The sequence below is a fragment of the Marmota marmota genome, unplaced genomic scaffold, assembly GCF_001458135.2.
Source record: "Marmota marmota marmota unplaced genomic scaffold, marMar, whole genome shotgun sequence".
Taxonomy (NCBI): Eukaryota; Metazoa; Chordata; class Mammalia; order Rodentia; family Sciuridae; genus Marmota; species Marmota marmota.
In genome coordinates this window covers 2740654-2756050 of record NW_025999977.1, presented here as the reverse complement: position 1 = coordinate 2756050, position 15397 = coordinate 2740654, and the positions used below count along the sequence as shown (strand labels likewise).

Sequence of the window (15397 nt, the reverse complement as noted above, 5' to 3'; positions counted from 1 at the left end):
AGTTATATTTTTTTCATCGATTTCAACTTTTCTGATGTCTACTGTTAAAGTTTTGTGGTTTCCTTTAAATGAGGTTTGCTTAATGTTTATGATTTTGTTGCCTTTGAGAATACGATTTTTCTATTATATCATTAGCTATTTTGTGTGTGTGTGTGTGTGCGTGTGCGCGCGCATGTGTGGTGCTAGGGATCAAACCCAGGGCCTTTACATCACACATGCTAGGCAAGTGCTCTATCACTAAGTTACATCCCTAGCCCCCATTATATTTTCCAAGTCGTTAACATGAAGATACAAAAATTAATGATTTTTGTATATATTTTCAAAACTGACCACCTTAAAATACCCTCCTTATTTCTAATTTTTTAGTTGATTTTGGGGGAATTCTCTAAGCAGGTAAGCATATTATCTGTTCCAAATAGTCATCTTATTTCCTTTACAATATTTATGCCTCTTATTCTCATATCTCACTGCCTGGGATTGAGTTCAATATTATTTCAGAACAATATTAAGTAATTGTGCTGAAAGTGGGAATCATTGTTTTATTTCAAAGTTCCTTGGAATACTTCTATGGTTTTACCATAATATTGGCTCTTGTTTTGAGAAAAATCATTTTAATCATGTTAAATAAGTATCTTCCAGTTCTAACTGGTAGATAATATTTTTATAAATTGATATTAAATTTTTATCCATTTTTTTTATATTTATTAAAATCTTCAAAAAGGTTTCATCCTTTGGCCCTTCAATATTGGGAAATATATTTAAAGTCTTATAATATTCAACCATGCTTGAATTCTGGGAATCAGCCCTTACTTAGTTAATGGGTGTTATTATTCTAACATTATGTTCTATACTACTTGTTAGTTTTCAGGCAACATTTTTCATCCATATTCAAAGTAAATTAGTCTGAATGTAATTTTTATGGCTTAGCATCTGTTATGAATATTAGGTCCTCCAAAAGCTCATGTGTGAGAAATGCAAAAAGGCTTAGAGGTGAAATGATTGGGTTATAGGAGCCCTAACCCATGCCTTAACCCCATGCCTTTGGGGCATATATTTTGTATCTGGTGAGTGGAGTCTCTCTGCTTCCTGGCCATATCCTGAGCCATTTTCCTCTGCCATGATGTTCTACTTTACTTTAAGCCCTTAGAAATATAGTCGGCCATCTATGATCGAAGACCTCTGAAATCATGAGCCGCCCAAACATACTTTTCCTCCTATAATTGTTCTTGTCAGGTCTTTTAGCCACAGCAGTGAACAAGGTGACTAAAACAGTATCCTCCTTTCACTCTTCTTTGACACCATTTAAATAGCATGAGAATCGTCCGTTTCCTAAAGGTTTGAAAGAATTCCTGTACAAAACCCATCTAGTCCTGATGCTTTATTTAGATGGAGATTGGTCAGTGCACAAATGGTAGAAAGAATTGTATTTTCATTGTGGACTGGACCTTTCATCATTACAAAGTGACCCTCTTGATCAATCTGGTAATAAGGTAAAGATGACTTGGAGGAAATGAAGGCAAGAAGAAGAGATTTAATTATCATAATGGCCTTGACATGATAAAGGGGGCCTGAGGAGGTAGCAGAGGGAACAGGGAAAATGAACCAGATGGAAGTGCTAAGAGGACAGATTTCATCTTTTCCGTCTCTGAGCAATCTAAGAGGTTATTGTCTCCTGCAGCATTTAACCCCTCATTTTAAGTGCTTTCCTCTTGTTCTTAAATTTTCTCCTGTTCATCAACTAAATTGTTAGCCCCTAGAAGAAGGAAGAATGTCTAAAATTTTTTTGTATCCTTTAAGGAAGCAGACCGCTTCTAGACACATACCAGTTTAATTCCTTACCTGATGGATTCATCACTGCCACAGAATATTCTTATAAAGGATAAGGAAATTAATAATATTATGTGCTTTCTGCTTTGAAGTCATAAGATTAGACAGGCAGGACTAACTACTTAAGAGGGGTGAACTACGCCCCAATACGACAGCAGCTCTGACTGTAAGAAGATGTGCTCTGATTTTTGCTGGATTACTATTTCTTATAATAATGTGCAGATATGACATCCACAGCACTTAGTAGGGAGTGGCAAAAGCCATCACTAAAGAAAACTCAACTATTTTTAGGAGGGCCACAAATGCCAAGTTAAATTGCCCATCAGTGAAGCCCTCAATGACTTGATCGTGATGTTGGCAGTTTCTGTGCCACCTTATGCCTTGCACTGCCTGGTTCCAGAGGTGAAGGTTCCATACACTGGCCTGGAAGGGCAATGGCAGGGGACTCACCAGGTTGTCCAGCATCCTCATGAGGGCTTCAAACTCGTGCTCCCCCAGCCGGCTCTTCTGCATGGGCCCAAAAGTACTCCCAGCCCACTGCACAGAGCCGACCTCGTGGGGCCGGTGCTTCTCCTGCTCCAGGAGGATGAGGTTCTCCACTCCCCCAGCACTGGACAGAGCTGACACCTGCAGCAGAAGCAAAGAACCCTCAACCCATGTGCATATAGGGGCCCCTGCACTTCCTACGCTTCTGCACAAAATAGGACATTGAGGGCCACGAGGTGAACTTAGAACTAGAAATACCCGGGAAATTGAGGAAAAGCCACTCAAAACTCATCGGACATGCAACTATTTCCGGGGAATGAGATATTAGTAATTACTTTGCTAATTTCAGTTTTTAGAGACCGCAGAGAAGAAGCCAAAAATAGCAAGTGTTAAACCTTAGGAATAAAATAATACAGGGAACTGAAAATTTACCTGGGATACAGACCAACTTAGAATTGTCATTATTTCTGAGGAGGCAAGATGAGATTGGAAATGGCTGTAAAGGGAACTTCAATTCTTGTCTGTAATAATTTATTTCTTCAAGAGTTAAATATTTGAATCAAAAAGGTTATTAATATTTGTTAAATCTGCCAGGTGCAGTGGTGCATGCCTGTAATCCTAGCAACTTGGGAGGCTGAGGCAGGAAGATCACAAGTTCAAAGCCAGCCTCAGCAACTTAGCTAGTCTCAGCAACTTAGCTGTCTTAAAAAGTCAAAAGGGCTGGGGACAGTGCTGTGCCTCTGGATTCAGACCCTAGTACAATCTGAGTGGTAGATGTCTATTGTTATTCTCTTTATTTTTCTGTATTTAAACACTTTCTCTCTCTCTCTCTCTCTCTCTCTCTCTCTCTCTCACTGTGTGTGTGTGTGTGTGTGTGTGTGCACGTACACGTGAATCAAGTCACTTGAAAAAAAAAATAGTGTAGCTTTTAGACCAACCAGTGAAAATTGGTCTAAAAGTGTAACCTGATGGGAAGAGTTAACAGGTCTAAATAAAGAATGCATCCTCCATGATAAGGTTAGCCAGTCAATGAAATCCCCAAAAAGAAGACAGGTGAAGTGTCACTATATGGCCAGGTATGGTGCATGGGGCCAGACAGCTTTCATTTATGGACTTGTAGTATTTCTCTCACCATCAAAGCTCCATGGGGAGGGGATGATGGTTGCAGGTCATGGATGTGGAGTATTGGGAGAAGAAGTATGTGTATAAAGCGGGCAGTTGTAGAATAATCCTAAAAAAAAACATTTACTTACTAAACTAATCTTCTTTTCCCATTCCATGCTTATCTGACTGTTATAGTCTATGGACTCCCACATACCTACCACTCAGATATGGCTGGTCAGGATTTGGATGGATCAGTCTGGTTACAGAGATGGAGAGTGGCTTCTGAGTAGTTTCACTAGTGAGTCAGTGTCCCAAGCTACCCATTAATAAATGCATCTACATCCTGAGGAAGACTGGATACCACATGTAAGCCTGTTTACTACAGGGGAGCTGCCCTAAGCACATAAACTTGCAGTGTGCTGGCATTTTGTGACTATATTTTTTTACTGAAAATGAAAGGATCCATTTACCCTGCTGATAAATAAACGCAAGCCTATAAACCCATGAGGGTCTGGACAGCCTGAGAGTGTGTGACATTCCAGGGTTAACTGTGGACCCTGTGCTACTTCTTGAAGGTCAGCCAGGTAGGTTTACCAGGTGAACCCCATCTCCTTGGGAAGAGCCAGAAGTAAGAACATATTCCACATTCTTTTCACCCAAGACACACGCCCATATGCCCATGTGACAGTTCCCACTGACCCTTACCGCCCTGGAAAGGCAGTGCCGGGTATTATTTAAGGGCACGGAATTGGGTGCCAGATTGTCTGGGTTTGAATCCCTGTCATTTTCTTGTTATGTGACTTCGGGCAACTATTTGTCATCTTTGTGCCTCAGTTTTCTCCTCTGTTAAATGAAAATAGCAATGCCTACCTTGTGAGGAATCTTTAAGGCCATGATTGTAAAGTACTTAGAATAGCCCCTGGTCCCTAAGGAGTTCCACGTGAATGTTGCTGATAAATGAACTCTGAGATGCAACATCCCCTCAGACTGGTCATTAATGGAGGAGGAGGGAGGGAAAGAATGGCCCATAACCTTGCAAGGGCTGCCTCCTCCCACCTCCCTCTTCCTCCACCAGTTTCCATGGTGATGGGTAGCAGATGGAGAAGAACTGCCTGTGCATCTTCCCATCTGCCTGTCAGCAGAGCAGGGAACTGCCTCTCTCAGCTAGGGATGACCCAGTTTTCTGGAACCCCAAACTGATGGGGAGTAAAGAGTTCCCAGGAGAGCTGAACAGGCACTCAGCCTTTAACTACAAACATGACCACAGCCACGTCTGCTTGTTTACCAATGTGACTGAGGGAGAAAACGAGGCCCAGGGTGGAAACAGAGCTTCAGCACTGCCCCCTCTACCTCACATGACCCCAGTACAATCCCCGTAGCAGATCGCTGCTACCTGTGCTTCCCCGTGTCCTAATCCACCACCTTCTGCTCCCATCATCTCTGGGTTTCTTCCACTTCTTCCGGCTCATGCTTTAGAAGCCTCTCTGCCCCAACAGTTGGGAAAAAGCCACTGGAGCTTCTCGGGGGGTTGCTAGCCACATCGCCTAAGGTACTTTAACAAGGTCACATCAAACCAGTCTTGAACAGAAAGTGACAGCAGCCATGGGGGGCTGTCAGGGAGGGTGGCCGGCAGCACTGCCCTTTGATCACACATGACCACTCTGCTTTTGCTTAAGTTGCCCAGTGGCCACTTCCAGGGTCCAGGGCCTGGAAGACACATACTTCACTGTGCCGGGGTGGGGGGGGGGCGGGGACTCACAGGCATCTGTCTCCATCTATTTTTAGGGCTAAGCTGTCTTTTGAGGATGAGGAGTTTCCATGAGCTATTTTCTCAGGGAAGCCTCTTTCTTCTCCAGAGGCAAAATGTGGAGTCCTTGAGTGTTCAGGTGTGGGGAAGGGCCAGCGGCTTCCCTTTCTAGTGAGGTTCTGTTGGTTCTGACACCAGCCAATAGTCAGAATTCAGGGCCAGTATCCTTGATTGGGGGAAGGACACCACACCAGGGAGGCACCACCTGGCTCTGCCCACCTCCCCTGGGTCTCTGGTTCTGGCTATTTGGGGGCAGGGAGGTGGTCTCACACCATTTCCCATAAAACCTCTTTATCACCGGCTTCACAGCTTTCTTTTCAAAGAAAAGATAGTCTTCTAAAAACTACTGATAGAGCTCCACTAGCGATTATTCTGGATTCTTCTGGACTGATCTACTTCCTCCCAGAGTAATGCCTCAGAGTGAGGCAACAGCCTTCGACTGAGCTCTGCTCTGCTGGGCTAGCCGGAGGGGGCAAACAGGACACCAAAACGACCCTGCACGCTGGGCACAGCTAGGTGCCGCAGGTGCACCCAGGTAACATGTAAGCATGGCATACTCACGATGACAATCTCTCCCTCTTCTAGCTGAAGAGTCCAAACAGCTCCCTGTCCTAGGTTTGACCCCCAAACGTTGGGTGGCCAGACAATGGTGATTGGTTTTGCCAACTCACAGAACTGACTCTAAATGTGAATTTTCAGAAGTGTGAAGTGATGCCATGATGAGAAAACAGACAAGAGTGTCACAGGGCCAGGTGCAAAGGACTCCCCAACTCAGAGCCAGCAGGGCCACTGCCTTCACCCACAGGCACCCATCAGAGCCAACTCCTGGGCCCACTTCCCAGAGGGATGCACTCACCTGTATCTCACAGGCAGCCTGCAGGTGGAAGATCTTATAAAATGCCTCCTCTACGGTGTCACCTAGAGCAACCATGCCATGGTTTCTTAGCACCAGGATCTGTGGAGGAGGAAAAAGCCAATTAAACCTCAAGCCTTCAAAACTTAAGAGGGAGAGATTTTTTATTTTATTTAGAGCACTTTCTATAGCCCTTCCCAGAGCCCCTCCCCCAGCTCCTTATTCATTCCCCCTAATCAAACATCCCAATGCCACCTTGCATTGAAATTGAAATTGAAATTGAAAAGGCTTTTTTTGTGGGGGGGTGGTACTGGGGATTAAACTCGGGGTACTTAAATTTGGGGGGACAATGCCTGGATTTTTAGGTGTCAGAGAACTCAGAAATCAGAAAAACTGGGTGTGTGTATGTGTGTGTGTGTGTGTAAACGAATGAATTTTTTGATGTCTAATACAAGAGTTCGACCTCAAAAGCATCTCTTGCTCCTGTGAATTAGTTGACTTAGGACCAAAACCCAAGAGGACAGTTCTTTGAGGTGGCTCTGCAAAAACAGGTAAGTGGCATCCCCTCTCTGGGCCTTAGGTTTTCACTCCATAAACTCAGTGAGGCCCTGGCAGCTCCAGGATTCCACAGTTCTGTGAAAGAGGCTACACTGGTCTCCCAAATTGATTTTATAGATGTGGAAATAGAAATCTTAAGAAACAGAAAGTCTTCCAGCTAATTAGAGGCAAAAATATGAACTTGAACCCTGAGGTTCTCACTATTGGTCCAATTTTTCAGTCTTAGCTGGAAGCAGGTGAATAGAGGAGGAGACAGAAATGAATTTACACCAAGAGTACCCATCCCCAAGGGCCAAGCCTATCTTCCCTGCCAGAAAGTTTACTTGGTTGGTTTTTCCCTTGAGAACTCTCTAAAGCCAGACAGGGCCCACATGGGAGCTGAGATACAGGTCCATGGATGGGATCTGTCCTTGCAGAGCCTGGGCTGAGGCCTCGAGGCTCTCAACAGCACACCCTCTCACTTAAAACAGCTGCAGACCCTTTCTCTCAAGTCCAGAGAGATGGAGACAATGACTCTGGCCCACAAAAGACTGCAAACAGTGAACACCCCCTCTCTCAATTTCTTATAATACTTTAAAGTGTAAAAATCTCATCCCTGTCCTGACACTGCTCATGATACTTTGGAGGATGTTGGGAAAGAGAGGTAAGACTTCTCACCTGAGTTAGAGACAGGGAGACAGGGACTCAGGAAATAGACAGTGAGTGCCTTGCCAAGATGGTGGCAAGCAACCACCAACCCAGGCTTTCCAAGCTCAAGTGTGTGCTGTTGTATGTTAGGGCTTTAGACTTCACCCAAGCAGTAACGGTGTTCCACTTTTCTCTAGCAGGTTGATAATGAATGAATGAATGAATGAATGAATGAATGAATGTGATAACACTCAAGTTTGGGGAGACTGCAGGGAAATAACATCCTCTATATTAGACATGGGGAAGGACAGAGAGTTGTTAGGGGGAGGCAACTGATCAATATGAAGCAAGAGTTATAAAATGTGCATCCCTAGAAATTTGTCCTAAGGAAATTATCTCAAGCATAGGAAGATTTAGTCAAAAGGATTTTGATCCCAATGTTGTTTATATGAAGAGAAAATTTGAGGGGGTGAAGACAAGCCTTCTGATATCCTACCCTAGAGGACTGCTCAGCTAATAGCAGTCAGCTATTCATATAAAGCATAATTTAATAATTTAAAATAGTGACAGAAAATGTTTAATGATAATACTATATTTTGCTAAGGGCAAAAAAGAGAACATATTTTATGATCCCAATTTTGTAGGTATATATGAGAACACTTAGGGTGTACACCAAAATCTAGTAGTGTGAAACCTATCTGCAACCTCTAAACATTCTCTAGTGAATACATGTCACTTTCGTGATGTCGGTTTTGACCACGCCACTCCAGAGCACCTTCCCAGAAGAGCTGGGCGAACCTTGCAGGTGGGGCCAAGGCACTTCTGCAGGTTGATGCGATCAGCTTCCTGCTCCATTTCCCCGTTGAAGTCATAATAGGCCATGTCCCCCACCAGCAGGGCATTGTGGGAGACAGGCAGGAGGCCACACTTCATGGCTGAGACCTGTAGGGAGACAATGGAATGGCTAGCACCTGCTGCCCCCAGTTCCACTGGCCTTTTCCACAGCCCAGCACAGTCCAGTTTTGCTCTGGGGCAGGCAGGGTCAGGGGAGCAGCTACAGAGAAAGGCCTGGGTCTCCTCCTCCACCGGCTGGGATCTGCTCTCATGCTTCTGCCTCTAATGTCAGTTTTCACACCAATACACCAGCTGTTAGAAATGCTGGGTACAATGATTCAAGAGAGCTGTTGCTGTCCTGCCCCAGCCCGGCTGTGGTCCTGTGACTCCAGGAAGGAGGGATGGGAGTTTGTACCAGGTGGAGCAGGCTCAAGATCCCCGGGATGGGTTGGAGAAAACACTCAGCTTTGGTTTCAGTGCAGAAACCGACACGTCTCTGCAAGGAAGACCAATGAGAAACCATTTTATGGCTCTGGGGCTGCAGAAGTGCCAGGAACCAGTGGTAAAACACAGGTTGTGACCCTGACTCCCACCTCTTATGAAGAGCAAGGAGCATGGAGGGAACCCTCACTCTACTCCATGAGTTGGCCTTGGGCTCTCCAGACACACATGCTTGGCACAACTCCATCAAGTCTTAGTCTTGCCTCAGGGAGAATCTTTCAGATGCAGGTGCCCTGGATCTGGCTGCTGTGCAGGGAGGTGACAGTGGATGAGGACCTCAGAGTGCCAGGAAAGCACCACTCACCGCTGCCGTGGCTGGCGTATGCAGGTGGATGACGCACCGAACATCAGGCCTGGCTGCATAGATGGCTGAGTGCAGACAGAAGCCCGAGGTGTCCACCGGGAAGCAGCTGCTGCCCTTCTCCACCACCTCTCCCAGGATGTTCACCTTGATCTGTGCCAGAGAAGAGTCTCAGAGTAACAGCGTGGGCGGGGCCTTTCCTCCTCCCCCAGGAGGTGAGCCCTGCACTCACCAACCCTTCTATTCCCTATTCTAGACCCCAGGAGCAATGGCTGAGTTTGGTGTTGAAGGACAAGGACCCAGTCCTGCCCTCAGAGAGTGAACAATCTTTAGGGATCACAAGATGATATCATTCAGCAGGGGAAATGCTAGAACAGAGTTCCTTAGACTTTTCTGTGCATGTGAATCCCATGTCAAAATGCAAATTCTGCATTTCTAGCACCTTCCTAAGTGATACCCATGCTGTGGGTCACAGACCCCACTTTGAGTTACAAGAATTTAGTCATTCACAGAATTCTCTAGAACTAGGTAGAAGGAGTCTTTAATCCCAGCAGAACAGGAGGATCAGAAGTCTTCCCAGAGGAAATCATGTCTAAATTGAGTCTTTTTATTTTTAAATTTAAAAATCATACACAAAGGTAAAGAGACTAGTATACTGCACACCCATTTACCAACCACCCAGAAGGCAGAGTTTAAAAATGAGTAGAACGAAGTCACTGGCTTTATAATCTACTTTTGACTCTAAAACTCACATGGTTAGTGTGTGTGTGTGTGTGTGTGTGTGTGTGTGTATGTGTCCAATCTCTTGCATGAGGAAACAAGAGGGAGAGAACAAGCTGTGGCTGGCCATGGTGTCCCTTACTTAGACAATTTCACAAAATGCCAACATCAGAGAAGGTCACTTTGTAACTGACACAACAAGACAAATGACCACTCCTTAAGCATATATAAACAGACTGACTCAGACAACACAGTGCAAGTACAAAATTGGCCAATACCCCCCTCTCCTGGTTCACGGGAGGAACTGCTGCTTCTTTACCAAAGAGCTAAAGCCTCACTCCAAGCCAGGGACCCCCTGGATAGCAACTGGGAAAACATCCAATCTTAGAATTGCTGCAACCCTACAGCACACGCTCCGAGGCCACATCCCCATCAGCCAACACCAACCCAAATCCTTAAAGAGGTCCTCCTAACACTTGCGCTGAGAACACGCCCTGTTCCCCAGAGCAATTTCCCTCTTGCTGGTAGTTAATCTACTTACTGATTACAGATATCCCCTGGACATTACCGAGCTAGATTAGAGCTTCTAGAAAGTATAACTTGGGCTTTTCAAGCTGAAGCAGTGGAGCCATCTTCAAGGTAGCCTACAAGGCAGTCCTATAAACTGCCTGCATCTCCATCCCTGAAAGCCCCAGCAGAGGGGACTAAAGGAAGGAGACAGACCCTGGTGTGGGGGAAGGGACCGGCTACTGACATCATCTGCTTAAGCAGAAGCATCAGTAAGATGTCCAGTAAATCCCCTCTTACGAAATTCTTCTTTAAGTGAATTTTACAAAATGAACATGACTTCAACACTTGGAAGTGGCAGCAACTCTCCCCCTCAGGCACTGTGAACCTGAGTGTCCTGTGATAACTTCTGGTTTCCTTCATCCTAGTTCCCTGCTTGCTCCGATGTGTGCTGAGTTCAGAATTCCCACTCTGGGCTGGCCCCTCTTTGACTTCATGTGTTTCTTGCCTCGTCCTTGGATGTGTGACCTGTGATCACTCAAGAATCTCCACAGCTAATAAGACAACCACCAACCCATGAGGTGCCTTTGCACAAATGAATAAACAAATATTCCCTCTGAGGGTAGCCCCAGGGGTGCAGGGCTTGGCACATGGATGTTGCTTCTATGCTAATTTGAAGAAGCCAAGCATTAGTGAGTGGCACACAGGCTGAATTTCACCCTCTTCAATCTTCCCTGCCAGCCAGGCTCCCTTGTGCAGTATACAAACTGCACAACCATACATTGCAGCCCTAAGACTATACATACTCCCTGAGTAACACATGCTCATGACTCTCAAGCCTCTATCTCAAGATTAGGTCTCTTCTAAACCTAGAATAATCAGATGTCAAATGACTTGTCCTCCTGAATGTCCCACCAGCTCCTCAAACTCAAATCTCAATCCAGTTGATCGCCAGGCCCCAAAAGCCCACAGGACCAAAATGTTCTGCCCGGCTTACTGTAACAGCACTAACCAGTTGTCCTGATATCATCTGGCCTCCACATCATGGTCAGTGACCTTTACACAATGGAAACCCGATTGTACCACTCATAGTACTTCAGTACACTTCGTTAAGTGAGTTTTACAAAATGAACGTGACTTCCACACTTTGGCAGTGGCAGCAACTCTCCCCCTCAGGCACTTGGAACCTGAGTGTCCAGTGATAACTTCTGGTTTCCTTCAGGCTAGTTCCCTGCTTGCTCAGATGTGTGCTGAGTAAGTGCTTATAGTACATCAGCAGCTCTGAAATTCCAGCAGAATAAAGCCAAAATGCTGTAACAAGTCCTTCCAGGCTTCTTATCATCTGGTCCCCACCCCATTTCCAGCCTCACCTCTAGATTCTGAACATCTACGCCAGACTCGCTACCTGCCTGTTCTCCCTGGTATAACGGGACCCATGAACATCAGAGTTTGGAGCATGCTACGCTCTTGCCAAGGTCAGGACACGTCTGCCAGCCCTCTCCCTGCTGGCCGGGTAAGTCTGCTTATCCTGTGGACTCACCAGAACTCCCTTCTGCACCATTGTTTCAATTAGAAGGCTCTTCCCTCCATGCCTCCACCTCCTGGGGCTGTTGGCAGAGCATGGTGCCCCTCCCTGGGCTCCCAAAGCTCTCCTGGAGTACTCTACACTCTGAACTGTCCTCAGTGATTACCTTGCCTGTCTCCCCCAACCAGACAATAAAGCCTTTAAAAACAGAGCCCGTGTTGCTCCTGTCTCTGTGATCCCAGTTCTCACCTGGCCGTCACCTCCTTGGGTCACATACCCTCTGTGAGCACCAGTGTCCTTTTCTGCATATAACATGGCCTTGGCCAACCTTGAGGTCCTGTTCTGCCTGGATGTTCAGTGGTTCTGTCAGCCTGGACTTTTGACCGAGTACCTGGACTCTACAGTTGGACATGACTCAAGCGCCCAGGTGGTGTCCTCCCCTCCCAGCTACAAGGAATGGCAGCCTGTGTCTCTGAGAAGCACTGGGCGCTTCTGCTTTCGAGACAGTCCTTTCTACTGCTCTGTCCCTTCCACCCAGAAATCTTTCCTGGCCTGTACCACCTTCTGGATGCCTCCTCCCATCCCACCTAAAAGGAGCAGCCTGGGAGGGATCCAGAAGCAACCTCTAAGAGCCCCAGCATCAGTTAGGTCTCGCGTTTCTGAGCTTCTCATTCCAATGTGTCCGCCCCCCTCCCATCCTCCCATTTCTCCACTTGGAGGACTCCAGCTCATCCCTTCTCCCTCCTCCCCCCTGCTGTGGAGGAGTCCTCGAGATGCCAAGGGTACTCACCAGGCTGGACGCCGTGACTTCACTGCAGGAAACTCCCTTGGGGCTAATCAGGAAGTGGTCCTGCTCCTTGCTGACTCTCAGCTGCAGGAAAAACACACATTTTTAGGGACAAATAGGGAAATGGGACATTTCCAAGGACACTTGAATCTCTTCCTTCCTGAATCCACTTTAATGAACTCTTGCCTCTCCCTCAACCATTAAGAGATGAAGAGGACTCAGCTGTCCATGGAGCTGGGGAACCACAGCGTGAAGAGGAATCTCACAATGTTCAAGAACAGCCTCAGAAGTAGGGTCCAGGTGATCCTGGACCCCACCCAAAGTGTCCACTGGGTAGGTTATCTGTTTTAGTGATCAGAGTTCCCCTTTTGGCTCTTGTGGGGGCTACATGCAATGTCCCATCCTGCTCCAGGTGCTTTTCTCACCGTAACATAGGTGTCGCTCAGCTGGGCCCAGCCATAGAGGTCTAGGAGTCGGTAGACACTGCTGATCTTGCAGCGCATGCGCCGCTCCCCCTTGGCCAGGTTCAGGGTGTCAGTAGTGTGGAGGTCATTGATGGGCGTCATCATGGAAAAGTCTGCAGGGGACAGCAGTAGGGATAGGACAGCTCTCAGGGTCAGGAGCTCCCGTCAGCTCAACCCTCCTATTCCTGCACTAAGCCTCTTCAAATTCTTTCAGCTATACAAGAAACATCCCTAGGCAATCAATATTCTTTAATCTTCATCCAGAGGGAGAAAGTCCATAGAAAGTCCATAAAGTCCTCTGCTCATTTAACTAAACATGGCATTGCTTTTGATTTTTAAAAAATGGTAACACTCAGATCACAGAATAAAGAGTTCTCAGAATGCCAAGATTACCATAAACCCTAAGAATGGACATCGAGTAAAACCAAGAATACCCAAATCTTCATCTCATCATATTAGGCCCTGACTTCCTTAACAAGACTCTTAAAGCACAAGAAATAAAATCAAGAATTAACAAATGGAATGGACTCAAACTAAAAAGCTTCTTCTCAGCAAAAGAAATAATCAATGTGGTGAAGAGAGAGCCTACATCCTGGGAGCAAATTTTTGCCACACACACATCAGATAGAACATAAATCTCCAGGATATATAAAGAACTCAAAAAACTTAACACCAAAATAACAAACAACCCAATCAATAAATGAGCTAAGGAGCTGAACAGACACTTCTCAGAAGATTATACAATCAATCGACAAATATGTGAAAAAATATTCAACATCTCTAGTAATTAGAGAAATGCAAATCAAATCTACTCTAAGATTTCATCTCACACTAATTAGAGTGACAGTTATCAAGAATACAGACAACAATAAATGTTGGTGAGGATGTGGAGGAAAAAGCACATTCCTCACACATTGCTGGTGGGACAGCAAATTGGGACTACAACTAATCTGGAAAGCAGTATGAAAATTCCTTAGTAAACTTGGAATTAAACCACCATTTGACCCTGCTATCCCACTCCTTGGTCTATACCCAATGGACTTGGAAAAAATGGATGAAGTTTGATGAGGCAGAGGGGAGGGAGGGGGATATGGGGGCAGGAAATATGGTGGAATGAGATGGACATCATTACCCTAGATACATGTATAACTGCACATATGGAGCGTCGCTATATCATATACAACCAGAGAAATGAAAAGTTGTGCTGCAATTGTGTACAATGAATCAAAATTTATTCTGATGTCATACTTACCTAATTAAAATTAATTAATTAATTTTAAAAAAACAAGAATAAATTTCTGAGTGGAAATAAAGGTCTATTTCATCAGTTAGCTCTAATGAAGAAGTTACCAGTCATTAGATCTGATATTATCATGCCATTTTAGCTAGATCATGTAACAATTTTTTTTTTTTTTGTAATTTAGAAAGCCAAGTCAGTTGGGAAATAAATTCCTTGACTTTCTTGAGTCATTTTCAGGAGTCATAAACTCCTGAAGTCAAGGCTGACCAATGTGTTTGAGGTTACCATTAGGGCATGTCTGTTCCTCTCTGCACACATAGACTCTTTTTATGTGATGGTTCCTTCTGGGAAATTTCTGGAGAAGCAAGAGACTTGGAAACAGGCCAAGAAGGTTTGACAGTCTCATCCTCAGAACACCGAGAGAGTCTCGGAGTTGATGTCCAGTCCATTCCATTAACCATGATGACAGTGCCTCACTCGGGGAGGTAGAACAAGGAATCTGAATGCCCTGCACTTGGATGACTCAGTGTCTAGGAACCAATAAGAGAATCAATAAGCAAGGATTCTAGCTTACAATGATGTCTGCCTGAGAGTCTCTCAAAGCTGCCTCTCCCAGCTCCCCACTAAAACTCTAATGGACTAAAAAGCTCTTTGGAAACTTTTATCATATTTGTAACCCCCGCCTCGACTACAATGTGATGTATTTCCCGTATCATATTGGCCATTAGTTAAAATGAGATGGTCTGAAGATGTGAGGGTGGGCCTCACCACCACAAAGGGCCTGTATCAACCATATGAGATGCCCCCACCCCCCCCCCAGGGCATGTGTCCACTGAATGCAGCATTGCCAGGGACACCAGTGTTCTAAAGTCCCAGTTAGATGAGCAAGAGCAACGACAAAACTCCAAAGTCAAGGATTTCTAATACAAAATTGACTAGTCTTAGATCCCGTCCTGTAGGTGGGTTTCCCACACAAGAAACTACCTCTTTGCTTCATCCCTAGCAGCAAAAGGAAAGGACATTAGGTCTTGGCAAAGCCAGGCAAGTGGGCCTACTGGAGAGAGGGTTCATATCCCCGTTCTTTCAATTCCTCTCTTACAAAGAACTGTGGAGTTCTAGGGTTGCCAAGAGGCCAAAATAGGCCTGAAAACATTCACTCCGTCACATCTTCTGTGTTTGGTCTCAAACAAAATTCCCTTCCCTGACTCTGAGGAGTTTCAACTGTGAGGATTCCTCCACCCACAGGACCCAGGGGC

At 45.5% G+C, this 15397-nt stretch overlaps 1 protein-coding gene across 3 annotated transcripts in view; it reads right to left on the bottom strand.

Annotated features, from left to right (window-relative positions):
- Positions 1 to 15397, bottom strand: part of Add2 (adducin 2) — a 115820-nt gene that overhangs the window by 23996 nt on the left and 76427 nt on the right. For all 3 annotated transcript variants that reach the window (XM_048804142.1, XM_015479549.2, XM_048804143.1), the window contains exons 5-10: positions 12863 to 13014; positions 12441 to 12521; positions 8902 to 9051; positions 8061 to 8204; positions 6081 to 6179; positions 2278 to 2454 (exon numbers count right to left, since the gene is read on the bottom strand). In XM_048804142.1, the coding sequence (XP_048660099.1) occupies positions 2278 to 2454; positions 6081 to 6179; positions 8061 to 8204; positions 8902 to 9051; positions 12441 to 12521; positions 12863 to 13014 (803 nt within the window). The remainder of the gene's footprint in view (positions 1 to 2277; positions 2455 to 6080; positions 6180 to 8060; positions 8205 to 8901; positions 9052 to 12440; positions 12522 to 12862; positions 13015 to 15397) is intronic.